At 66.8% G+C, this 25,530-nt stretch overlaps 1 protein-coding gene across 1 annotated transcript in view; it reads left to right on the top strand.

Annotated features, from left to right (window-relative positions):
* chrnb1 (cholinergic receptor, nicotinic, beta 1 (muscle)) overlaps window positions 1-23,335 on the top strand; it is a 90,302-nt gene extending 66,967 nt beyond the window's left edge. The window contains exons 10-11 of the mRNA XM_041178900.1: window positions 3,793-3,946; window positions 22,359-23,335. Of these exons, the coding sequence (XP_041034834.1) occupies window positions 3,793-3,946; window positions 22,359-22,508 (304 nt within the window). The 3' untranslated portion in view covers window positions 22,509-23,335. The remainder of the gene's footprint in view (window positions 1-3,792; window positions 3,947-22,358) is intronic.
* The last annotated feature ends 2,195 nt before the right edge of the window (window positions 23,336-25,530 follow it).

Raw genomic sequence — 25,530 nt, 5'->3', positions numbered from 1 at the left:
GGGCTCCAGCCCACGGTGACACAGCGGGGGAGTGGGGGGGGGGGATGGGAGGGAGTTAACGTGGCGCGATTCCGTAGAGGAGGCCCTGGGAGGTTAGGAAGATGCTGGGAATCCAGACAGCAAAGGTCGTGGAGAGCCCAGCGATGTGGGTTTTCCGGTTCTAGATCTCCCACCTGAGGTCAAAGCTGCAGGAGTAGGACACGGTGAGACTGGCCTGGGGTAAGCGGGGAGGGGGGTGGGGGAGCGGCGTGGGGAGATGGGGGTGAGGGGGTGGGGGTGAGAGGGTGGGGGAGAGGGGTGGGGAGGTGGGGGTGAGAGGGTGAGGGGGGTGGGGGTGAGGGGTTGGGGGTGGGGAGGGGTCTGTGACCCAGGACCGACACCTTGTAGAAGAGGTGGGGGTGAGGGGGTGGGGAGGGGTCTGTGTAGAAGAGGTGGGGGTGAGGGGGTGGGGAGGGGAGGTGGGGGTGGGGGTGAGGGGGTGGGGAGGAGTGTGGGTGAACCCAATGCCCAGCACACGAGGGGGACTCATACTTGGCGGTGGGATGGCAGAGGTCAGAGGTTAACCAGGCCTCTTGTTGGCTCATACCCTGTAACTATGGGCTGTCCGTGGCCCTGTGGGAGACGGTGGGGGTTGGGGGCAGGGCGGTTAAATTTACTTCAGATTTACCCTCGTTTGGACAACGAGGCTCATGTTCAACTCACTGGGTGTTGGCTCCTGAGGCGATCCTGGTGCCAGAAGGAGGGTTGCCAACTCCCTTTGGGCGTTTTCCAGGAGACTTCATCATGTCAGCCTCTGACCACACTCCAACTGGTCACCTCAGCCTCTGACCACACTCCAACTGGTCACCTCAGCCTCTGACCACACTCCAACTGGTCACCTCAGCCTCTGACCACACTCCAACTGGTCACCTCAGCCTCTGACCACACTCCAGTTGGTTACCTCACAGACTCCGCCTTCTCGCGCCACCATGACTGACAATGAAAACACTTTCCAATCGGCCTTTTTAATCAATTCTCCAATGTTTTAATCGTTGATAAATGTTCACCCATCACCCTCTGCCCAACATTGGCTCCTGGTCCAGTGACACCTCCATTTCAAAATTTCCTCCTCCTTCAGATCCCTCCCTATCTCTGTAACCTCCTCCAGCCACTACACCCCTCCCTATCTCTGTAACCTCCCTCAGCCCCTACACCCCTCCCTATCTCCGTAACCTCCTCCAGCCCCTACGCCCCTCCCTATCTCCGTAACCTCCTCCAGCCCCTACACCCCTCCCTATCTCTGTAACCTCCTCCAGCCCCTACACCCCTCCCTATCTCTGTAACCTCCTCCAGCCCCTACACCCCTCCCTATCTCTGTAACCTCCTCCAGCCACTACACCCCTCCCTATCTCTGTAACCTCCCTCAGCCCCTACACCCCTCCTTATCTCTGTAACCTCCTCCAGCCCCTACACCCCTCCCTATCTCCGTAACCTCCTCCAGCCCCTACACCCCTCCCTATCTCCGTAACCTCCTTCAGCCCCTACACCCCTCCCTATCTCTGTAACCTCTTCCAGCCCCTACACCCCTCCCTATCTCCGTAACCTCCTTCAGCCCCTACACCCCTCCCTATCTCCGTAATCTCCTCCAGCCCCTACACCCCTCCCTATCTCTGTAACCTCCTCCAGCCCCTACACCCCTCCCTATCTCCGTAACCTCCTCCAGCCCCTACGCCCCTCCCTATCTCTGTAACCTCCTCCAGACACTACACCCCTCCCTATCTCCGTAACCTCCTCCAGCCCCTACACCCCTCCCTATCTCCGTAACCTCCTTCAGCCCCTACACCCCTCCCTATCTCTGTAACCTCTTCCAGCCCCTACACCCCTCCCTATCTCCGTAACCTCCTTCAGCCCCTACACCCCTCCCTATCTCCGTAACCTCCTCCAGCCCCTACACCCCTCCCTATCTCCGTAACCTCCTCCAGCCCCTACACCCCTCCCTATCTCCGTAACCTCCTCCAGCCCCTACGCCCCTCCCTATCTCTGTAACCTCCTCCAGACACTACACCCCTCCCTATCTCTGTAACCTCCTCCAGCCCCTACACCCCTCCCTATCTCCGTAACCTCCTCCAGACCCTACACCCCTCCCTATCTCCGTAACCTCCTCCAGGCCCCAACACCCCTCCCTATCTCTGTAACCTCCTCCAGCCCCTACACCCCTCCCTATCTCTGTAACCTCCTCCAGCCCCTACACCCCTCCCTATCTCTGTAACCTTCTCCAGACCCTACACCCCTCCCTATCTCCGTAACCTCCTCCAGCCCCTACACCCCTCCCTATCTCCGTAACCTCCTCCAGCCCTTACGACCCTCAGATCTCTGCGCTCCTCCAATTCCGGCCTCTCGAGCATCCCCCGATTTCCTTCGCTCCACCATTGATGCTGCCTGGGGGGGCCTTGAGCTCCGGATTTCCTTTCGCTGCCTCTCTCTCCCCCTCCCCCTTCAATAAACCCATTAAAAAATGAGCTGATTGATCGCCTGTCCCTAATATCTCCTTACATGGCTGGGGAGGGGAGGGGAGGGAGGGAGGGGAGGGGATGGGGGCATGGGGGAGGGGAGGGAGGGAGGGGAGGGGAGGTGGTGGAGGGGAGGGGGGCAAGGGGAGGGAAGGGGATTGGAGGTGAGGGGAGGGGGGGGGAGGGGAGGGGCGGGGGGGAGGGGAGGGGATGGGGGCATGGGGGAGGGGAGGGAGGGAGGGGAGGGAAGGGGATTGGAGGTGAGGGGAGGGGGGGGAGGGGAGGGGCGGGGGGAGGGGAGGGGATGGGGGCATGGGGGAGGGGAGGGAGGGAGGGGAGGGGAGGTGGTGGAGGGGAGGGGGGGGGAGGGGAGGGGCGGGGGGAGGGGAGGGGATGGGGGCATGGGGGAGGGGAGGGAGGGAGGGGAGGGGAGGTGGTGGAGGGGAGGGGTGCAAGGGGAGGGAAGGGGATTGGAGGTGAGGGGAGGGGGGGGGAGGGGAGGGGCGGGGGGAGGGGAGGGGATGGGGGCATGGGGGAGGGGAGGGAGGGAGGGGAGGGGAGGTGGTGGAGGGGAGGGGTGCAAGGGGAGGGAAGGGGATTGGAGGTGAGGGGAGGGGGGGGGAGGGGAGGGGCGGGGGGAGGGGAGGGGATGGGGGCATGGGGGAGGGGAGGGAGGGAGGGGAGGGGAGGTGGTGGAGGGGAGGGGTGCAAGGGGAGGGAAGGGGATTGGAGGTGAGGGGAGGGGGGGGAGGGGAGGGGCGGGGGGAGGGGAGGGGATGGGGGCATGGGGGAGGGGAGGGAGGGAGGGGAGGGGAGGTGGTGGAGGGGAGGGGGGCAAGGGGAGGGAAGGGGATTGGAGGTGAGGGGAGGGGGGGGAGGGGAGGGGCGGGGGGAGGGGAGGGGATGGGGGCATGGGGGAGGGGAGGGAGGGAGGGGAGGGAAGGGGATTGGAGGTGAGGGGAGGGGGGGGGAGGGGAGGGGCGGGGGGAGGGGAGGGGATGGGGGCATGGGGGAGGGGAGGGAGGGAGGGGAGGGAAGGGGATTGGAGGTGAGGGGAGGGGGGGGAGGGGAGGGGCGGGGGGAGGGGAGGGAGGGAGGGGAGGGGAGGTGGTGGAGGGGAGGGGGGCATGGGGGAGGGAAGGGGATTGGAGGTGAGGGGAGGGGGGGGGGCGGGTCAAATTTTATCTGGCGACGCCCCTGTGAAGCACCTTGGGATGTTTTATTATGTGAAAGGCGCTATACAAATGCAAGTATATAATACCCCTCCCTCCGTCCCCGTTAAACCCTCTCTCCGTTCCCTCAGTGTGGACTTACCGCCAAGCCGCCTGTTCCCGGAGATAAACCGGTACATGAATGGCCTAGTGCAGCAAATGGTGCTGCCCCGAGATCTCAAGGCCGCTGTGGAAGCCATCAAGTACATCGCAAAGGAGCTGCGGGGTCAGGAGGAGTACGACACGGTGAGACGGCAGGGCCCTGGGACAACCGGTGCGGGGGGTGGGGGAAGGGGCGCGGGAAGAAAACCCAACCCCACTGCCCAGCGTCCCATAATCCACCAGGGTCCGGCCTACCTCGGGTTTTGGCCAATCCTCCCCCACTCCGTTACTCCCCAGCGCCCAGCGGGTTAGGGGAGGGTGGCAGATGTCTGGTGATGGTCGGTGACTCTGGTGTGTGCTCAGAGTGAGGGACAGCCGGGGGGAGGGGGGCGGGGGGTGTGGGGGTTGGGGTTGGGGTTGGGGGTGTAGGGGGGTGGGGGTTGGGGGTGTAGGGGGGTGGGGGTTGGGGGTGTAGGGGGGTGGGGGTTGGGTTTGGGGGTGTAGGGGGGTGGGGGTTGGGGTTGGGGGTGTAGGGGTGCAGGGTTTGGGGGTGTAGGGGGTAGGGGGTGGGGGTGTAGGGGGGGTGGGGGTGTAGGGCTATAGGGGGTGGGGGTGTAGGGGGTGGGGGTTGGGGGTGTAGGGGGGTGGGGGTTGGGGGTGTAGGGGGGTTGGGGTTGGGGTTGGGGGTGTAGGGGGTGGGGGTTGGGGCGCGGGAAGAAAACCCAACCCCACTGCCCAGCGTCCCATAATCCACCAGGGTCCGGCCTACCTCGGGTTTTGGCCAATCCTCCCCCACTCCGTTACTCCCAGCGCCCAGCGGGTTAGGGGAGGGTGGCAGATGTCTGGTGATGGTCGGTGACTCTGGTGTGTGCTCAGAGTGAGGGACAGCCGGGGGGAGGGGGGCGGGGGGTGTGGGTTGGGGTTGGGGTTGGGGGTGTAGGGGGTGGGGGTTGGGGTTGGGGGTGTAGGGGGGTGGGGGTGGGGGTTGGGTGTGTAGGGGGGTGGGGGTTGGGGGTGTAGGGGGGTTGGGGTTGGGGTTGGGGGTGTAGGGTGGGGGTTGGGGGTGTAGGGGGGTGGGGGTTGGGTGTGTAGGGGGGTTGGGGTGGGGGGTGTAGGGGGGTGGGGGTTGGGGTTGGGGCTGTAGGCGGGTGGGGGTGGGGGTTGGGTGTGTAGGGGGGTGGGGGTTGGGGGTGTAGGGGGGTTGGGGTTGGGGGTGTAGGGTGGGGGTTGGGGGTGTAGGGGGATTGCGGTTGGGGTTGGGGGTGTAGGGGGGTGGGGGTTGGGTGTGTAGGGGGGTGGGGGTTGGGGTGGGGGGTGTAGGGGGGTGGGGGTTGGGGTTGGGGGTGTAGGGTGGGGGTTGGGGGTGTAGGGGGGTGGGGGTTGGGGGTGTAGGGGGGTGGGGGTTGGGGTTGGGGGTGTAGGGGGGTGGGGGTTGGGGTTGGGGGTGTAGGGGGCTGGGGGTGGGGGTTGGGTGTGTAGGGGGGTGGGGGTTGGGGGTGTAGGGGGGTTGGGGTTGGGGTTGGGGGTGTAGGGTGGGGGTTGGGGGTGTAGGGGGATTGCGGTTGGGGTTGGGGGTGTAGGGGGGTGGGGGTTGGGTGTGTAGGGGGGTGGGTGTTGGGGTGGGGGGTGTAGGGGGGTGGGGGTTGGGGCGCAGGAAGAAAACCCAACCCCACTGCCCAGCGTCCCATAATCCACCAGGGTCCGGCCTACCTCGGGTTTTGGCCAATCCTCCCCCCACTCCGTTACTCCCCAGCGCCCAGCGGGTTAGGGGGGGGGTGGCAGATGTCTGGTGATGGTCGGTGACTCTGGTGTGTGCTCAGAGTGAGGGACAGCCGGGGGGAGGGGGGCGGGGGGTGTGGGTTGGGGTTGGGGTTGGGGGTGTAGGGGGTGGGGGTTGGGGTTGGGGGTGTAGGGGGGTGGGGGTGGGGGTTGGGTGTGTAGGGGGGTGGGGGTTGGGGGTGTAGGGGGGTTGGGGTTGGGGTTGGGGGTTGTAGGGTGGGGGTTGGGGGTGTAGGGGGGTGGGGGTTGGGTGTGTAGGGGGGTTGGGGTGGGGGGTGTAGGGGGGTGGGGGTTGGGGTTGGGGGTGTAGGCGGGTGGGGGTGGGGGTTGGGTGTGTAGGGGGGTGGGGGTTGGGGGTGTAGGGGGGTTGGGGTTGGGGGTGTAGGGTGGGGGTTGGGGGTGTAGGGGGATTGCGGTTGGGGTTGGGGGTGTAGGGGGGTGGGGGTTGGGTGTGTAGGGGGGTGGGGGTTGGGGTGGGGGGTGTAGGGGGGTGGGGGTTGGGGTTGGGGGTGTAGGGTGGGGGTTGGGGGTGTAGGGGGGTGGGGGTTGGGGTGTAGGGGGGTGGGGGTTGGGGTTGGGGGTGTAGGGGGGTGGGGGTTGGGGTTGGGGGTGTAGGGGGGTTGGGGTTGGGGTTGGGGGTGTAGGGTGGGGGTTGGGGGTGTAGGGGGATTGCGGTTGGGGTTGGGGGTGTAGGGGGGTGGGGGTTGGGTGTGTAGGGGGGTGGGGGTTGGGGTGGGGGGTGTAGGGGGGTGGGGGTTGGGGCGCGGGAAGAAAACCCAACCCCTCTGCCCAGAGTCCCATAATCCACCAGGGTCCGGCCTACCTCGGGTTTTGGCCAATCCTCCCCCACTCCGTTACTCCCCAGCGCCCAGCGGGTTAGGGGAGGGTGGCAGATGTCTGGTGATGGTCGGTGACTCTGGTGTGTGCTCAGAGTGAGGGACAGCCGGGGGGAGGGGGGCGGTGGGTGTGGGTTGGGGTTGGGGTTGGGGGTGTAGGGGGTGGGGGTTGGGGTTGGGGGTGTAGGGGGGTGGGGGTGGGGGTTGGGTGTGTAGGGGGGTGGGGGTTGGGGGTGTAGGGGGGTTGGGGTTGGGGTTGGGGGTGTAGGGTGGGGGTTGGGGGTGTAGGGGGGTGGGGGTTGGGTGTGTAGGGGGGTGGGGGTTGGGGTGGGGGGTGTAGGGGGGTGGGGGTTGGGGTTGGGGGTGTAGGCGGGTGGGGGGTGGGGGTTGGGTGTGTAGGGGGGTGGGGGTTGGGGGTGTAGGGGGGTTGGGGTTGGGGTTGGGGGTGTAGGGTGGGGGTTGGGGGTGTAGGGGGATTGCGGTTGGGGTTGGGGGTGTAGGGGGGTGGGGGTTGGGTGTGTAGGGGGGTGGGGGTTGGGGTGGGGGGTGTAGGGGGGTGGGGGTTGGGGTTGGGGGTGTAGGGTGGGGGTTGGGGGTGTAGGGGGGTGGGGGTTGGGGGTGTAGGGGGGTGGGGGTTGGGGTTGGGGGTGTAGGGGGGTGGGGGTTGGGGTTGGGGGTGTAGGGGGCTGGGGGTGGGGGTTGGGTGTGTAGGGGGGTGGGGGTTGGGGGTGTAGGGGGGTTGGGGTTGGTGTTGGGGGTGTAGGGTGGGGGTTGGGGGTGTAGAGGGATTGCGGTTGGGGTTGGGGGTGTAGGGGGGTGGGGGTTGGGTGTGTAGGAGGGTGGGGGTTGGGGTTGGGGGTGTAGGCGGGTGGGGGTGGGGGTTGGGTGTGTAGGGGGGTGGGGGTTGGGGGTGTAGGGGGGTTGGGGTTGGGGTTGGGGGTGTAGGGTGGGGGTTGGGGGTGTAGGGGGATTGCGGTTGGGGTTGGGGGTGTAGGGGGGTGGGGGTTGGGTGTGTAGGGGGGTGGGGGTTGGGGTGGGGGGTGTAGGGGGGTGGGGGTTGGGGCGCGGGAAGAAAACCCAACCCCACTGCCCAGCGTCCCATAATCCACCAGGGTCCGGCCTACCTCGGGTTTTAGCCAATCCTCCCCCACTCCGTTACTTCCCAGCGCCCAGCGGGTTAGGGGAGGGTGGCAGATGTCTGGTGATGGTCGGTGACTCTGGTGTGTGCTCAGAGTGAGGGACAGCCGGGGGGAGGGGTGTGGGGGGTGTGGGGGTTGGGGTTGGGGTTGGGGGTGTAGGGGGGTTGGGGTTGGGGTTGGGGGTGTAGGGGGGTGGGGGTTGGGGGTGTAGGGGGGTGGGGGTTGGGGTTGGGGGTGTAGGGGGGTGGGGGTTGGGGTTGGGGGTGTAGGGGGTGGGGGTTGGGGGTGTAGGGGGGTGGGGGTTGGGGGTGTAGGGGGGTTGGGGTTGGGGTTGGGGGTGTAGTGGGGTGGGGGTTGGGGGTGTAGGGGGATTGGGGTTGGGGTTGGGGGTGCAGGGGGGTGGGGGTTGGGTGTGTAGGGGGGTGGGGGTTGGGGTTGGGGGTGTAGGGGGTGGGGGTTGGGGTTGGGGGTGTAGGGGGGTGGGGGTGGGGGTTGGGTGTGTAGGGGGGTGGGGGTTGGGGGTGTAGGGGGGTTGGGGTTGGGGTTGGGGGTGTAGGGTGGGGGTTGGGGGTGTAGGGGGATTGCGGTTGGGGTTGGGGGTGTAGGGGGGTGGGGGTTGGGTGTGTAGGGGGGTGGGGGTTGGGGTGGGGGGTGTAGGGGGGTGGGGGTTGGGGTGGGGGGTGTAGGGGGGTGGGGGTTGGGGTGGGGGGTGTAGGGGGGTGGGGGTTGGGGCGCGGGAAGAAAACCCAACCCCACTGCCCAGCGTCCCATAATCCACCAGGGTCCGGCCTACCTCGGGTTTTAGCCAATCCTCCCCCACTCCGTTACTTCCCAGCGCCCAGCGGGTTAGGGGAGGGTGGCAGATGTCTGGTGATGGTCGGTGACTCTGGTGTGTGCTCAGAGTGAGGGACAGCCGGGGGGAGGGGGGTGGGGGGTGTGGGGATTGGGGTTGGGGTTGGGGGTGTAGGGGGGTGGGGGTTGGGGTTGGGGTGTAGGGGGGTGGGGGTTGGGGGTGTAGGGGGGTGGGGGTTGGGGTTGGGGGTGTAGGGGGGTGGGGGTTGGGGTTGGGGGTGTAGGGGGTGGGGGTTGGGGGTGTAGGGGGGTGGGGGTTGGGGGTGTAGGGGGGTTGGGGTTGGGGTTGGGGGTGTAGTGGGGTGGGGGTTGGGGGTGTAGGGGGATTGGGGTTGGGGTTGGGGGTGCAGGGGGGTGGGGGTTGGGTGTGTAGGGGGGTGGGGGTTGGGGTTGGGGGTGTAGGGGGGTGGGGGTGGGGGTTGGGTGTGTAGGGGGGTGGGGGTTGGGGGTGTAGGGGGGTTGGGGTTGGGGTTGGGGGTGTAGGGTGGGGGTTGGGGGTGTAGGGGGATTGGGGTTGGGGGTGTAGGGGGGTGGGGGTTGGGTGTGTAGGGGGGTGGGGGTTGGGGTGGGGGTTGTAGGGGGGTGGGGGTTGGGGCGCGGGAAGAAAACCCAACCCCTCTGCCCAGCGTCCCATAATCCACCAGGGTCCGGCCTACCTCGGGTTTTGGCCAGTCCTCCCCCACTCCGTTACTCCCCAGCGCCCAGCGGGTTAGGGGAGGGTGGCAGATGTCTGGTGATGGTCGGTGACTCTGGTGTGTGCTCAGAGTGAGGGACAGCCGGGGGGAGGGGGGTGGGGGGTGTGGGGGTTGGGGTTGGGGTTGGGGGTGTAGGGGGGTGGGGGTTGGGGTTGGGGGTGTAGGGGGGTGGGGGTTGGGGTTGGGGGTGTAGGGGGTGGGGGTTGGGGGTGTAGGGGGATTGGGGTTGGGGTTGGGGGTGCAGGGGGGTGGGGGTTGGGTGTGTAGGGGGTGGGGGTTGGGGTTGGGGGTGTAGGGGGGTGGGGGAGGGTGTTGGGTGTGTAGGGGGGTGGGGGTTGGGGGTGTAGGGGGGTTGGGGTTGGGGTTGGGGGTGTAGGGTGGGGGTTGGGGGTGTAGGGGGATTGCGGTTGGGGTTGGGGGTGTAGGGGGGTGGGGGTTGGGTGTGTAGGGGGGTGGGGGTTGGGGTGGGGGGTGTAGGGGGGTGGGGGTTGGGGGTGTAGGGGGATTGGGGTTGGGGTTGGGTGTGCAGGGGGGTGGGGGTTGGGTGTGTAGGGGGGTGGGGGTTGGGGTTGGGGGTGTAGGGGGTGGGGGTTGGGGTTGGGGGTGTAGGGGGGTGGGGGTGGGGGTTGGGTGTGTAGGGGGGTGGGGGTTGGGGGGTGTAGGGGGGTTGGGGTTGGGGTTGGGGGTGTAGGGTGGGGGTTGGGGGTGTAGGGGGATTGCGGTTGGGGTTGGGGGTGTAGGGGGGTGGGGGTTGGGTGTGTAGGGGGGTGGGGGTTGGGGTGGGGGGTGTAGGGGGGTGGGGGTTGGGGCGCGGGAAGAAAACCCAACCCCACTGCCCAGCGTCCCATAATCCACCAGGGTCCGGCCTACCTCGGGTTTTGGCCAATCCTCCCCCACTCCGTTACTCCCCAGCGCCCAGCGGGTTAGGGGAGGGTGGCAGATGTCTGGTGATGGTCGGTGACTCTGGTGTGTGCTCAGAGTGAGGGACAGCCGGGGGGAGGGGGGTGGGGGTTGTGGGGGTTGGGGTTGGGGTTGGGGGTGTAGGGGGGTGGGGGTTGGGGTTGGGGGTTGTAGGGGGGTGGGGGTTGGGGTTGGGGGTGTAGGGGGGTGGGGGTTGGGGGTGTAGGGGGGTGGGGGTTGGGGTTGGGGGTGTAGGGGGGTGGGGGTTGGGGTTGGGGGTGTAGGGGGGTGGGGGTTGGGGTTGGGGGTGTAGGGGGTGGGGGTTGGGGGTGTAGAGGGGTGGGGGTTGGGGGTGTAGGGGTTTGGGGTTGGGGTTGGGGGTGTAGTGGGGTGGGGGTTGGGGGTGTAGGGGGATTGGGGTTGGGGTTGGGGGTGCAGGGGGGTGGGGGTTTGGTGTGTAGGGGGGTGGGGGTTGGGGTTGGGGGTGTAGGGGGTGGGGGTTGGGGTTGGGGGTGTAGGGGGGTGTGGGTGGGGGTTGGGTGTGTAGGGGGGTGGGCTTGGGGGTGTAGGGGGGTTGGGGTTGGGGTTGGGGGTGTAGGGTGGGGGTTGGGGGTGTAGGGGGATTGCGGTTGGGGTTGGGGGTGTAGGGGGGTGGGGGTTGGGTGTGTAGGGGGGTGGGGGTTGGGGTGGGGGGTGTAGGGGGGTGGGGGTTGGGGCGCGGGAAGAAAACCCAACCCCACTGCCCAGCGTCCCATAATCCACCAGGGTCCGGCCTACCTCGGGTTTTGGCCAATCCTCCCCCACTCCGTTACTCCCCAGCGCCCAGCGGGTTAGGGGAGGGTGGCAGATGTCTGGTGATGGTCGGTGACTCTGGTGTGTGCTCAGAGTGAGGGACAGCCGGGGGAGGGGGGCGGGGGGTGTGGGTTGGGGTTGGGGTTGGGGGTGTAGGGGGGTGGGGGTTGGGGGTGTAGGGGGGTGGGGGTTGGTGCTGGGGGTGTAGGGGGGTGGGGGTTGGGGTTGGGGGTGTAGGGGGGTGGGGGTTGGGGTTGGGGGTGTAGGGGGGTGGGGGTTGGGGGTGTAGGGGGGTGGGGGTTGGGGTTGGGGGTGTAGGGGGAGGGGGTTGGGGGTGTAGGGGGGTGGGGGTTGGGGGTGTAGGGGGTTGGGGTTGGGGTTGGGGGTGTAGTGGGGTGGGTTTGGGGGTGTAGGGGGATTGGGGTTGGGGTTGGGGGTGCAGGGGGGTGGGGGTTGGGTGTGTAGGGGGGTGGGGGTTGGGGTTGGGGATGTAGGGGGTGGGGGTTGGGGTTGGGGGTGTAGGGGGCTGGGGGTGGGGGTTGGGTGTGTAGGGGGGTGGGGGTTGGGGGTGTAGGGGGGTTGGGGTTGGTGTTGGGGGTGTAGGGTGGGGGTTGGGGGTGTAGAGGGATTGCGGTTGGGGTTGGGGGTGTAGGGGGGTGGGGGTTGGGTGTGTAGGGGGGTGGGGGTTGGGGTGGGGGTTGTAGGGGGGTGGGGGTTGGGGCGCGGGAAGAAAACCCAACCCCACTGCCCAGCGTCCCATAATCCACCAGGGTCCGGCCTACCTCGGGTTTTGGCCAATCCTCCCCCACTCCGTTACTCCCCAGCGCCCAGCGGGTTAGGGGAGGGTGGCAGATGTCTGGTGATGGTCGGTGACTCTGGTGTGTGCTCAGAGTGAGGGACAGCCGGGGGGAGGGGGTGGGGGGTGTGGGGGTTGGGGTTGGGGTTGGGGGTGTAGGGGGGTGGGGGTTGGGGTTGGGGTTGGGGGTGTAGGGGGGTGGGGGTTGGGGTTGGGGGTGTAGGGGGGTGGGGGTTGGTGCTGGGGGTGTAGGGGGTTGTGGTTGGGGTTGGGGGTGTAGGGGGTGGGGTTTGGGGTTGGGGGTTGTAGGGGGGTGGGGGTTGGGGGTGTAGGGGGGTGGGGGTTGGGTTGGGGGTGTAGGGGGGTGGGGGTTGGGGTTGGGGGTGCAGGGGGTGGGGGTTGGGGGTGTAGGGGGGTGGGGGTTGGGGGTGTAGGGGGGTTGGGGTTGGGGTTGGGGGTGTAGTGGGGTGGGGGTTGGGGGTGTAGGGGGATTGGGGTTGGGGTTGGGGGTGCAGGGGGGTGGGGGTTGGGTGTGTAGGGGGGTGGGGGTTGGGGTTGGGGGTGTAGGGGGTGGGGGTTGGGGTTGGGGGTGTAGGGGGGTGGGGGTGGGGGTTGGGTGTGTAGGGGGGTGGGGGTTGGGGGTGTAGGGGGGTTGGGGTTGGGGTTGGGGGTGTAGGGTGGGGGTTGGGGGTGTAGGGGGATTGCGGTTGGGGTTGGGGGTGTAGGGGGGTGGGGGTTGGGTGTGTAGGGGGGTGGGGGTTGGGGTGGGGGGTGTAGGGGGGTGGGGGTTGGGGCGCGGGAAGAAAACCCAACCCCTCTGCCCAGCGTCCCATAATCCACCAGGGTCCGGCCTACCTCGGGTTTTGGCCAATCCTCCCCCACTCCGTTACTCCCCAGCGCCCAGCGGGTTAGGGGAGGGTGGCAGATGTCTGGTGATGGTCGGTGACTCTGGTGTGTGCTCAGAGTGAGGGACAGCCGGGGGGAGGGGGGCGGGGGGTGTGGGTTGGGGTTGGGGTTGGGGGTGTAGGGGTGTGGGGGTTGGGGGTGTAGGGGGGTGGGGGTTGGTGCTGGGGGTGTAGCGGGGTGGGGGTTGGGGTTGGGGGTGTAGGGGGGTGGGTGTTGGGGTTGGGGGTGTAGGGGGGTGGGGGTTGGGGGTGTAGGGGGGTGGGGGTTGGGGTTGGGGGTGTAGGGGGTGGGGGTTCGGGGTGTAGGGGGGTGGGGGTTGGGGGTGTAGGGGGGTTGGGGTTGGGGTTGGGGGTGAAGTGGGGTGGGGGTTGGGGGTGTAGGGGGATTGGGGTTGGGGTTGGGGGTGCAGGGGGGTGGGGGTTGGGTGTGTAGGGGGGTGGGGGTTGGGGTTGGGGGTGTAGGGCGTGGGGGTTGGGGTTGGGGGTGTAGGCGGGTGGGGGTGGGGGTTGGGTGTGTAGGGGGGTGGGGGTTGGGGGTGTAGGGGGGTTGGGGTTGGGGTTGGGGGTGTAGGGTGGGGGTTGGGGGTGTAGGGGGATTGCGGTTGGGGTTGGGGGTGTAGGGGGGTGGGGGTTGGGTGTGTAGGGGGGTGGGGGTTGGGGTGGGGGGTGTAGGGGGGTGGGGGTTGGGGCGCGGGAAGAAAACCCAACCCCACTGCCCAGCGTCCCATAATCCACCAGGGTCCGGCCTACCTCGGGTTCTGGCCAATCCTCCCCCACTCCGTTACTCCCCAGCGCCCAGCGGGTTAGGGGAGGGTGGCAGATGTCTGGTGATGGTCGGTGACTCTGGTGTGTGCTCAGAGTGAGGGACAGCCGGGGGGCGGGGGGTGTGGGTTGGGGTTGGGGTTGGGGGTGTAGGGGGGTGGGGGTTGGGGGTGTAGGGGGGTGGGGGTTGGTGCTGGGGGTGTAGGGGGGTGGGGGTTGGGGTTGGGGGTGTAGGGGGGTGGGGGTTGGGGTTGGGGGTGTAGGGGGGTGGGGGTTGGGGGTGTAGGGGGGTGGGGGTTTTGGTTGGGGGTGTAGGGGGGTGGGGGTTGGGGTTGGGGGTGTAGGGGGTGGGGGTTGGGGGTGTAGGGGGGTGGGGGTTGGGGGTGTAGGGGGGTTGGGGTTGGGGTTGGGGGTGTAGTGGTGTGGGGGTTGGGGTGTAGGGGGATTGGGGTTGGGGTTGGGGGTGCAGGGGGGTGGGGGTTGGGTGTGTAGGGGGGTGTGGGTTGGGGTTGGGTGTGTAGGGGGTGGGGGTTGGGGTTGGGGTTGTAGGGGGCTGGGGGTGGGGGTTGGGTGTGTAGGGGGGTGGGGGTTGGGGGTGTAGGGGGGTTGGGGTTGGGGTTGGGGGTGTAGGGTGGGGGTTGGGGGTGTAGGGGGATTGCGGTTGGGGTTGGGGGTGTAGGGGGGTGGGGGTTGGGTGTGTAGGGGGGTGGGGGTTGGGGTGGGGGGTGTAGGGGGGTGGGGGTTGGGGCGCGGGAAGAAAACCCAACTCCACTGCCCAGCGTCCCATAATCCACCAGGGTCCGGCCTACCTCGGGTTTTGGCCAATCCTCCCCCACTCCGTTACTCCCCAGCGCCCAGCGGGTTAGGGGAGGGTGGCAGATGTCTGGTGATGGTCGGTGACTCTGGTGTGTGCTCAGAGTGAGGGACAGCCGGGGGGAGGGGGGCGGGGGGTGTGGGTTGGGGTTGGGGTTGGGGGTGTAGGGGGGTGGGGGTTGGGGGTGTAGGGGGGTGGGGGTTGGGGGTGTAGGGGGGTGGGGGTTGGTGCTGGGGGTGTAGGGGGGTGGGGGTTGGGGTTGGGGGTGTAGGGGGGGTGGCGGTTGGGGGTGTAGGGGGGTGGGGGTTGGGGTTGGGGGTGTAGGGGGGTGGGGGTTGGGGTTGGGGGTGTAGGGGGTGGGGGTTGGGGGTGTAGGGGGGTGGGGGTTGGGGGTGTAGGGGGGTTGGGGTTGGGGTTGGGGGTGTAGTGGGGTGGGGGTTGGGGTGTAGGGGGATTGGCGTTGGGGTTGGGGGTGCAGGGGGGTGGGGGTTGGGTGTGTAGGGGGGTGGGGGTTGGGGTTGGGTGTGTAGGGGGCTGGGGTTGGGGGTGTAGGGGGCTGGGGGTGGGGGTTGGGTGTGTAGGGGGGTGGGGGTTGGGGGTGTAGGGGGGTTGGGGTTGGGGTTGGTGGTGTAGGGTGGGGGTTGGGGGTGTAGGGGGATTGCGGTTGGGGTTGGGGGTGTAGGGGGGTGGGGGTTGGGTGTGTAGGGGGGTGGGGGTTGGGGTGGGGGGTGTAGGGGGGTGGGGGTTGGGGCGCGGGAAGAAAACCCAACCCCACTGCCCAGCGTCCTATAATCCACCAGGGTCCGGCCTACCTCGGGTTTTGGCCAATCCTCCCCCACTCCGTTACTCCCCAGCGCCCAGCGGGTTAGGGGAGGGTGGCAGATGTCTGGTGATGGTCGGTGACTCTGGTGTGTGCTCAGAGTGAGGGACAGCCGGGGGGCGGGGGGTGTGGGTTGGGGTTGGGGTTGGGGGTGTAGGGGGGTGGGGGTTGGGGGTGTAGGGGGGTGGGGGTTGGTGCTGGGGGTGTAGGGGGGTGGGGGTTGGGGTTGGGGGTGTAGGGGGGTGGGGGTTGGGGGTGTAGTGGGGTGGGGGTTGGGGGTGTAGGGGGATTGGGGTTGGGGTTGGGGGTGCAGGGGGGTGGGGGTTGGGTGTGTAGGGGGGTGGGGGTTGGGGTTGGGGGTGTAGGGCGTGGGGGTTGGGGTTGGGGGTGTAGGCGGGTGGGGGTGGGGTTTGGGTGTGTAGGGGGGTGGGGGTTGGGGGTGTAGGGGGGTTGGGGTTGGGGTTGGGGGTGTAGGGTGGGGGTTGGGGGTGTAGGGGGATTGCGGTTGGGGTTGGGGGTGTAGGGGGGTGGGGGTTGGGTGTGTAGGGGGGTGGGGGTTGGGGTGGGGGGTGTAGGGGGGTGGGGGTTGGGGCGCGGGATGAAAACCCAACCCCACTGCCCAGCGTCCCATAATCCACCAGGGTCCGGCCTGCCTCGGGTTTTGGCCAATCCTCCCCCACTCCGTTACTCCCCAGCGCCCAGCGGGTTAGGGGAGGGTGGCAGATGTCTGGTGATGGTCGGTGACTCTGGTGTGTGCTCAGAGTGAGGGACAGCCGGGGGGAGGGGGGCGGGGGGGTGTGGGTTGGGGTTGGGGTTGGGGGTGTAGGGGGGTGGGGGTTGGGGGTGTAGGGGGGTGTGGGTTGGGGGTGTAGGGGGGTGGGGGTTGGGTTGGGGGTGTAGGGGGGTGGGGGTTGGGGTTGGGGGTGTAGGGGGTGGGGGTTGGGGGTGTAGGGGGGTGGGGGCTGGGGGTGTAGGGGGGTTGGGGTTGGGGTTGGGGGTGTAGTGGGGTGGGGGTTGGGGGTGTAGGGGGATTGGGGTTGGGGTTGGGGGTGCAGGGGGGTGGGGGTTGGGTGTGTAGGGGGGTGGGGGTTGGGGTTGGGGGTGTAGGGGGTGGGGGTTGGGGTTGGGGGTGTAGGGGGGTGGGGGTGGGGGTTGGGTGTGTAGGGGGGTGGGGGTTGGGGGTGTAGGGGGGTTGGGGTTGGGGTTGGGGGTGTAGGGTGGGGGTTGGGGGTGTAGGGGGATTGCGGTTGGGGTTGGGGGTGTAGGGGGGTGGAGGTTGGGTGTGTAGGGGGGTGGGGGTTGGGGTGGGGGGTGTAGGGGGGTGGGGGTTGGGGCGCGGGAAGAAAACCCAACCCCTCTGCCCAGCGTCCCATAATCCACCAGGGTCCGGCCTACCTCGGGTTTTGGCCAATCCTCCCCCACTCCGTTACTCCCCAGCGCCCAGCGGGTTAGGGGAGGGTGGCAGATGTCTGGTGATGGTCGGTGACTCTGGTGTGTGCTCAGAGTGAGGGACAGCCGGGGGGAGGGGGGCGGGGGGTGTGGGTTGGGGTTGGGGGTGTAGGGGGGTGGGGGTTGGGGGTGTAGGGGGGTGGGGGTTGGTGCTGGGGGTGTAGCGGGGTGGGGGTTGGGGTTGGGGGTGTAGGGGGGTGGGGGTTGGGGTTGGGGGTGTAGGGGGGTGGGGGTTGGGGGTGTAGGGGGGTGGGGGTTGGGGTTGGGGGTGTAGGGGGGTGGGGGTTGGGGTTGGGGGTGTAGGGGGTGGGGGTTGGGGGTGTAGGGGGGTGGGGGTTGGGGGTGTAGGGGGGTTGGGGTTGGGGTTGGGGGTTGTAGTGGGGTGGGGGTTGGGGGTTGTAGGGGGATTGGGGTTGGGGTTGGGGGTGCAGGGGGGTGGGGGTTGGGTGTGTAGGGGGGTGGGGGTTGGGGTTGGGGGTGTAGGGGGTGGGGGTTGGGGTTGGGGGTGTAGGGGGCTGGGGGTGGGGGTTGGGTGTGTAGGGGGGTGGGGGTTGGGGGTGTAGGGGGGTTGGGGTTGGGGTTGGGGGTGTAGGGTGGGGGTTGGGGGTGTAGGGGGATTGCGGTTGGGGTTGGGGGTGTAGGGGGGTGGGGGTTGGGTGTGTAGGGGGGTGGGGGTTGGGGTGGGGGGTGTAGGGGGGTGGGGGTTGGGGCGCGGGAAGAAAACCCAACCCCACTGCCCAGCGTCCCATAATCCACCAGGGTCCGGCCTACCTCGGGTTTTGGCCAATCCTCCCCCACTCCGTTACTCCCCAGCGCCCAGCGGGTTAGGGGAGGGTGGCAGATGTCTGGTGATGGTCGGTGACTCTGGTGTGTGCTCAGAGTGAGGGACAGCCGGGGGGAGGGGGGCGGGGGGTGTGGGTTGGGGTTGGGGTTGGGGGTGTAGGGGGGTGGGGGTTGGGGGTGTAGGGGGGTGGGGGTTGGGTTTGGGGGTGTAGGGGGGTGGGGGTTGGGGTTGGGGGTGTAGGGGGTGGGGGTTGGGGGTGTGGGGGGGTGGGGGTTGGGGGTGTAGGGGGGTTGGGGTTGGGGTTGGGGGTGTAGTGGGGTGGGGGTTGGGGGTGTAGGGGGATTGGGGTTGGGGTTGGGGGTGCAGGGGGGTGGGGGTTGGGTGTGTAGGGGGGTGGGGGTTGGGGTTGGGGGTGTAGGGGGTGGGGGTTGGGGGTGTGGGGGGGTGGGGGTTGGGTTCGGGGTGAAGGGGGGTGGGGGTTGGGTTCGGGGTGAAGGGGGGTGGGGGTTGGGGTTGGGGGTGTAGGGGGGTGGGGGTCAGGGTTGGGGATGTAGGGGGGTGGGGGTCAGGGTTGGGGGTGTAGAGGGGTGGGGGTTGGGGGTGTAGGGGGGTGGGGGTTGGGGGTGTAGGGGGGTGGGGTATGGGGTTGGGGGTGCAGGGGGGTGGGGGTTGGGTGTGTAGGGGGTTGGGGGTTGGGGTTGGGGGTGTAGGGGGGTGGGGGTTGGTGCTGGGGGTGTAGGGTGGTGGGGGTTGGGGTTGGGGGTGTAGGGGGGTGGGGGTTGGGGTTGGGGGTGTAGGGGGGTGGGGGTTGGGGGTGTAGGGGGGTGGGGGTTGGGTTGGGGGTGTAGGGGGGTGGGGGTTGGGGTTGGGGGTGTAGGGGGTGGGGATTGGGGGTGTAGGGGGGTGGGGGTTGGGGGTGTAGGGGGGTTGGGGTTTGGGTTGGGGGTTGTAGTGGGGTGGGGGTTGGGGGTGTAGGGGGATTGGGGTTGGGGTTGGGGGTGCAGGGGGGTGGGGGTTGGGTGTGTAGGGGGGTGGGGGTTGGGGTTGGGGGTGTAGGGGGTGGGGGTTGGGGTTGGGGGTGTAGGGGGGTGGGGGTGGGGGTTGGGTGTGTAGGGGGGTGGGGGTTGGGGTGGGGGGTGTAGGGGGGTGGGGGTTGGGGCGCGGGAAGAAAACCCAACCCCTCTGCCCAGCGTCCCATAATCCACCAGGGTCCGGCCTACCTCGGGTTTTGGCCAATCCTCCCCCACTCCGTTACTCCCCAGCGCCCAGCGGGTTAGGGGAGGGTGGCAGATGTCTGGTGATGGTCGGTGACTCTGGTGTGTGCTCAGAGTGAGGGACAGCCGGGGGGAGGGGGGCGGGGCGTGTGGGTTGGGGTTGGGGTTGGGGGTGTAGGGGGGTGGGGGTTGGGTTTGGGGGTGTAGGGGGGTTGGGGTTGGGGGTGTAGGGGGGTGGGGGTTGGGGTTGGGGGTGTAGGGGGGTGGGGGTTGGGGTTGGGGGTGTAGGGGGTGGGGGTTGGGGGTGTAGGGGGGTGGGGGTTGGGGGTGTAGGGGGGTTGGGGTTGGGGTTGGGGGTGTAGTGGGGTGGGGGTTGGGGGTGTAGGGGGATTGGGGTTGGGGTTGGGGGTGCAGGGGGGTGGGGGTTGGGTGTGTAGGGGGGTGGGGGTTGGGGTTGGGGGTGTAGGGCGTGGGGGTTGGGGTTGGGGGTGTAGGCGGGTGGGGGTGGGGTTTGGGTGTGTAGGGGGGTGGGGGTTGGGGGTGTAGGGGGGTTGGGGTTGGGGTTGGGGGTGTAGGGTGGGGGTTGGGGGTGTAGGGGGATTGCGGTTGGGGTTGGGGGTGTAGGGGGGTGGGGGTTGGGTGTGTAGGGGGGTGGGGGTTGGGGTGGGGGGTGTAGGGGGGTGGGGGTTGGGGCGCGGGAAGAAAACCCAACCCCACTGCCCAGCGTCCCATAATCCACCAGGGTCCGGCCTGCCTCGGGTTTTGGCCAATCCTCCCCCACTCCGTTACTCCCCAGCGCCCAGCGGGTTAGGGGAGGGTGGCAGATGTCTGGTGATGGTCGGTGACTCTGGTGTGTGCTCAGAGTGAGGGACAGCCGGGGGGCGGGGGGTGTGGGTTGGGGTTGGGGTTGGGGGTGTAGGGGGGTGGGGGTTGGGGGTGTAGGGGGGTGGGGGTTGGTGCTGGGGGTGTAGGGGGGTGGGGGTTGGGGTTGGGGGTGTAGGGGGGTGGGGGTTGGGGGTGTAGGGGGGTGGGGGTTGGGGTTGGGGGTGTAGGGGGGTGGGGGTTGGGGTTGGGGGTGTAGGGGGTGGGGGTTGGGGGTGTAGGGGGGTGGGGGTTGGGGGTGTAGGGGTGTTGGGGTTGGGGTTGGGGGTGTAGTGGGGTGGGGGTTGGGGATGTAGGGGGATTGGGGTTGGGGTTGGGGGTGCAGGGGGGTGGGGGTTGGGTGTGTAGGGGGGTGGGGGTTGGGGTTGGGTGTGTAGGGGGTGGGGGTTGGGGTTGGGGGTGTAGGGGGCTGGGGGTGGGGGTTGGGTGTGTAGGGGGGTGGGGGTTGGGGGTGTAGGGGGGTTGGGGTTGGGGTTGGGGGTGTAGGGTGGGGGTTGGGGGTGTAGGGGGATTGCGGTTGGGGTTGGGGGTGTAGGGGGGTGGGGGTTGGGTGTGTAGGGGGGTGGGGGTTGGGGTGGGGGGTGTAGGGGGGTGGGGGTTGGGGCGCGGGAAGAAAACCCAACCCCACTGCCCAGCGTCCCATAATCCACCAGGGTCCGGCCTACCTCGGGTTTTGGCCAATCCTCCCCCACTCCGTTACTCCCCAGCGCCCAGCGGGTTAGGGGAGGGTGGCAGATGTCTGGTGATGGTCGGTGACTCTGGTGTGTGCTCAGAGTGAGGGACAGCCGGGGGGAGGGGGGCGGGGGGGTGTGGGTTGGGGTTGGGGTTGGGGGTGTAGGGGGTGGGGGTTGGGGGTTGTAGGGGGGTGGGGGTTGGGTTTGGGGGTGTAGGGGGGTGGGGGTTGGGGTTGGGGGTGTAGGGGGGTGGGGGTTGGGGGTGTAGGGGGTTGGGGGTTGGGGGTGTAGGGGGGTTGGGGTTGGGGTTGGGGGTGTAGTGGGGTGGGGGTTGGGGGTGTAGGGGGATTGGGGTTGGGGTTGGGGGTGCAGGGGGGTGGGGGTTGGGTGTGTAGGGGGGTGGGGGTTGGGGTTGGGGGTGTAGGGTGTGGGGGTTGGGGGTGTGGGGGGGTGGGGGTTGGGTTCGGGGTGAAGGGGGGTGGGGGTTGGGTTCGGGGTGAAGGGGGGTGGGGGTTGGGGTTGGGGGTGTAGGGGGGTGGGGGTCGGGGTTGGGGATGTAGGGGGGTGGGGGTCAGGGTTGGGGGTGTAGGGGGGTGGGGGTTGGGGGTGTAGGGGGGTGGGGGTTGGGGGTGTAGGGGGGTGGGGGTTGGGGGTGTAGGGGGGGTGGGGGTTGGGGTTGGGGGTGCAGGGGGGTGGGGGTTGGGGGTGTAGGGGGGGTGGGGGTTGGGGTTGGGGGTGTAGGGGGGTGGGGGTTGGGGTTGGGGGTGCAGGGGGGTGGGGGTTGGGTGTGTAGGGGGTTGGGGGTTGGGGTTGGGGGTGTAGGGGGTGGGGGTTGGGGTTGGGCGTGTAGGGGGTGGGGGTTGGGGGTGTAGGGGGGTGGGGGTTGGGGGTGTAGGGGGGTGGGGGTTGGGGGTGTAGGGGGGTGGGGGTTGGTGCTGGGGGTGTAGGGGGGTGGGGGTTGGGGTTGGGGGTGTAGGGGGGTGGGGGTTGGGTGTGTAGGGGGGTGGGGGTTGGTGCTGGGGGTGTAGGGGGGTGGGGGTCAGGGTTGGGGGTGTAGGGGGGTGGGGGTTGGGGTTGGGGGTGTAGGGGGGTGGGGGTTGGGGGTGTAGGGGGGTGGGGGTTGGGGTTGGGGGTGTAGGGGGGTGGGGGTCAGGGTTGGGGGTGTAGGGGGGTGGGGGTTGGGGTTGGGGGTGTAGGGGGGTGGGGGTTGGGGGTGTAGGGGGGTGGGGGTTGGGGTTGGGGGTGTAGGGGGGTGGGGGTTGGGGGTGTAGGGGGGTGGGGGTTGGGGGTGTAGGGGGGTGGGGGTTGGGGTTGGGGGTGTAGGGGGGTGGGGGTTGGGGGTGTAGGGTGGTGGGGGTTGGGGGTGTAGGGGGGTGGGGGTTGGGGTTGGGGTTGGGGGTGTAGGGGGGTGGGGGTTGGGTGTGTAGGGGGGTGGGGGTCAGGGTTGGGGGTGTAGGGGGGTGGGGGTTGGGGTTGGGGGTGTAGGGGGGTGGGGGTTGGGGGTGTAGGGGGGTGGGGGTTGGGGTTGGGGGTGTAGGGGGGTGGGGGTTGGGTTGGGGGTGTAAGGGGGTGGGGGTTGGGGGTGTAGGGGGGTGGGGGTTGGGGTTGGGGGTGGCGAGCAGTTCAGAACGAGCGACATCGCCAAAGGATGTCAGCCGGTTGCCGACGCCCAGTTTGGAAGTTTCAGCCAACGGGGTCACCGACATGGACACTGTCCTTCCCGGAGTCCCAGTCCCTGACCCCCTCCCCCCACCCCCCATCACTGTCCACGCCCTGCCCCCGCACCCCCCCCACCACCACCACCACCACCACCACGTTGAAAACGAGCACAGCAAGCTCCCACAATCTGCAAAGTGATAATACATTGGAGCCTTTATTCCACCAACCCCCCCCCCGCCCCCGCCACCCCCCACCGCCCCGCTCCTCTTCCAACAGCGGCCGTGGGATCTTTTACGTCCACCTGAGGGTGGGTGGGGGCTGCAGACAGGAATGTCGTTTAACGTCTCTCGTGAAAGATGGCGCCTCTCTGACGCTGCAGCACTCCCGCAGTACTGCACCGAAAGCCTTGGCCGGCCGGGGTCTCTGGAGCGGGACTCGAACCCACGAGCTCCGGGTTCGGAAGGGAGTGCTGCCCATTGAGGCACAGCCCGCACTGAGTGACAGGTGAACTTATCCTGTGACTGAGACTCTGGGATTGTCGCTAGCACAGATTCCCATTCTGGCTTGCCTGAGGGCACGCTTCATGGACATAACAGTTGCCGTTTGGGGGTGGCGGGGGCGGGTAGAAGGGGACTCCTGGCATCACACGTCCCTCAATTCAAAGGCGCTGCAGTCAATCGTGAGGCCCCAGCCCTCCTACTTCACCTCACCACAACCTCGACTCAAGAGCGGCCAACTCCAGTAGGCCAAGAATGCAGCCTGGGGCTATCCTGTGTGCTCTTACCGTGCGCTGTCTTTTTGCAGCTGAAGGAGGACTGGCAGTACGTCGCCATGGTCGTCGACCGACTGTTCCTCTGGGTCTTCATCACCTTCACCTCGATCGGGACGCTCACCATCTTCCTCGACGCCAGCTACAACGTTCCACCCATTGACCCCTTTGACCCCTCGGCCTAACGCCAACTCCCGTCCTTCACCACCACCAGTCACCCCCCATCCCGACCCCCTGACCCCCGACCCCCACCCAGTCTCTGGTGCAAATGCGATGCGCTTGGTAATGGTTTTCAACGGGAAATGTATTTTGAGTCCTAATCCTTTCCATTTCCGGGGAAAAGTGTGGCGTTCTCACCCTTCGGACTGAGAGGTCACACCCAGTCCCGTCCAGAAGCCGATCCAGGCCTGGCTTTTCTTCCCTCCCTGCTCAGTGCGGGGTAAACCGAGGCCGGGTGCCAGGAAGGCCTTTTTCACACGGAGGGGACCAATACCTGGACCGGATTCCGGCACAGGAGCGGAGGCACAAATCCCTTGACTTGACTTGACTTGAGAAGCAAGACACCAGGGAGATGGTCCTAGCCCCGACTGGAGAGTCTCGAACACAGGGTAAAGGTGGGGGCGGGGTTGGCCATTTAGGACAGAGGCGAGGAGAAATTTCTTCACTCGGAGGGTTGTGGAATTGGTGCCATTGAGCTGAACGCATTCAAACTTAAGGTCGGTAGATTTTTGGACACTAAGGGAAGGAGAGGGGATGAGGAGAGTGCGGCAAGGTGCAGCTGAAGTAGAAGATCAGGCACGAGCTTGTGGAATGGCGGAGCAGGCTTGAGAGGGGCTGAATGGCCTCCTCCAGCTCCTGTTGTGGTCTTAATTGGATGTCAAAAAGAAGGTTGGGGGAGTGGGGGCAAGGCCGAGTGGGTTGGAGGACTAAGAATGGCCAACCTCCCTCTGGGTTTTGTCAGAGATGGGCATTCCCTTCTGGTGTTTTTGGCCACTTGCATTGTTAAGATCTCTTCCCCCCCTCCGTGGTGGCAGAATGGTATTGTCACTGGACAAGTAACCCAGAGACCCCAGGGTAATGCTCTGGAGGACCCGGGTTCGAATCCCACCACGGCAGATGGTGAAATTTGAACTCAATAAAACATCTGGAATTAAAAATCTGACGATGGCCACAAAACCATCGCCGATTGTCATAAAAACCCCACCCGGTTCACTAATGCCCCCTGTAAGGGAGGAAATCTGCCCACCCTTACCCGGTCTGGCCTACACGTGACTCCAGACCCACCCAGCGACGTGGGTGACGCTGAACGAGGGCAATTAGGGATGGGCAATAAATGCCGGCCTGGCCAGCGACGCCCACATCCCATGAATTAAAAAATTTCGGGGTGAACCCACGCTTAACAGGGCTTGAAAGGCCCTCCCAATCTCTGTGAGCAGAGGCCAGTGGTCTGGGAACGTCTACAATTTCCAGTATTCCACACAATGTTCACAGCCAGATTAAACAGTCTGACAGGGCGGGGTATTGAATAAAGACTGGAACCGCTCCGTCACGAGAAACAGAGTTCGCTTTTCAGATGGGTGACAACGGGGGGCAAGGTTAGAGATTTAACCAACACAGAGAGGCCAGGTAAGCGGAGGAGGGAAGGTCAAGGGCAGAGGGTAGCAGAGATTAAATTACAAACGGGATTTGATAAGGGCCAAAAGCAAAATACTGCGGAGGCTGGAAATCTGAAATAAGAACAGAAAATGCCGGAAAAACTCAACAGATCTGCCGGCGTCTGCGGAGAGAGAAACAGAGTTAACCTTTCGAGTCCTTATGGCTCTTCAGATACGGACCCAAAACGTTAACTGTTTCTCCACAGATGCTGCCGGATCTGTTGAGTTTTTCCAGCATTTTCCTGTTTATATTTGATGAGGGAGAAGCTGTGGGAGTGGCTGCTACCCCACCCCTCCCTCCCACAACCAGGACAGGCCTCATCCCTGAAGAGAGGCCGAGCCAGACTCCATCCAACACCTTTCCCCAGTCTGGCCAAACTAGTTCTCCCGTTCTTTCAACTCTACTCATTTCCTCCAAATGGAAAGTGTCCTAGCTCTGCCTGCCTGGCTTTTTATTGTGCGGGATATGTGGAACATTCCTTGTTCCAGATTGCTTACCCCCTGTAGCGCCCACTGCACCCCCCCCCCACCCCACCCCACCCACCACCCCCCCCACTTTCTCTCTTTTTCTCTGATACATTGATAACTGTATCCATGCTGCTTCCTGCTCCCACACTGAACTGGAAATGTTCATCAACTTTGCTTTCAATTTCTACCCCTCTTCACCCGGCCCATTTCCGACACTTCCCTCCACTTCCTTGACTTCTCTGTATCCGTTTCTGGGAGTTGGGGGTGGGGGGGGGTGGGTCGGCTGTCAACTAATAGTCACTACAAACCTGCGGATTCCCATAGCTACCTCGACTACACTGCCTCGCGCCCTGCTTTGTTAAGTACTCCATTCCACTCTCCCCTGTCTCATCTGTTCTTACCAGGCAGCCTCCACACCAGCACTTCTCACGTGAATTCCTCTTCTCTCAATCGAGGACTCCCTCCCACCCCGACAGCGCCGTGGTTGACAGGGCCCTTGACCACGTCTGACCCACTCCCCGTCCCCTCCCTCCCAGAGCCACGATAGGGGTTCCCCTTTGTCCTCACCTTCCACCCCACCAGCCTCCACATTCTAACAGGTCATCCTCCGCCATTTCCGCCACCCCCAGCAATGCCAACACCAGACACTCCTCCACCCCCCCAATCCCATCTCCTGTCCCAGGGTTCCACAAGGACCATTTCCCCCTGACCCACTCATCACTTCCCCCGGCCACCCTGAACACTCCCTACCCTTTTTTTTTAACAGCGACATCGCAGGCTATGGAACGCCGGTCCCTTTACCTCCTCTCTCCTCACCCTCCAAGGCCCCAGATACTCGTTCCAGGTCAAGCAGCGATTTTACTTGCACTGCTTTTCAAATTTAGTCAACCGTGTTGGCTGCTCCCGATCCAGTCTCCTTTACGCGGGTCAGACCAAACGCGGATTGGGTGGCTGTTTTGCGGAACCACCACCGTTCTGTCCGCAGGCACAGCCCAGGGCTTCCTGTCTTGCTCTCGCGCTGACATCTCTGTCCTCGGCCTGTTGAACTGTTCCACTGAGTTTGAGGAACCGCACCTCATCTTTT

This window comes from Carcharodon carcharias, chromosome 33 (genome assembly GCF_017639515.1).
Source record: "Carcharodon carcharias isolate sCarCar2 chromosome 33, sCarCar2.pri, whole genome shotgun sequence".
Classification (NCBI taxonomy): Eukaryota; Metazoa; Chordata; class Chondrichthyes; order Lamniformes; family Lamnidae; genus Carcharodon; species Carcharodon carcharias.
The sequence above is the reverse complement of the archived record's forward strand: the minus strand, read 5'-3'. Positions and strand labels throughout refer to the sequence as shown.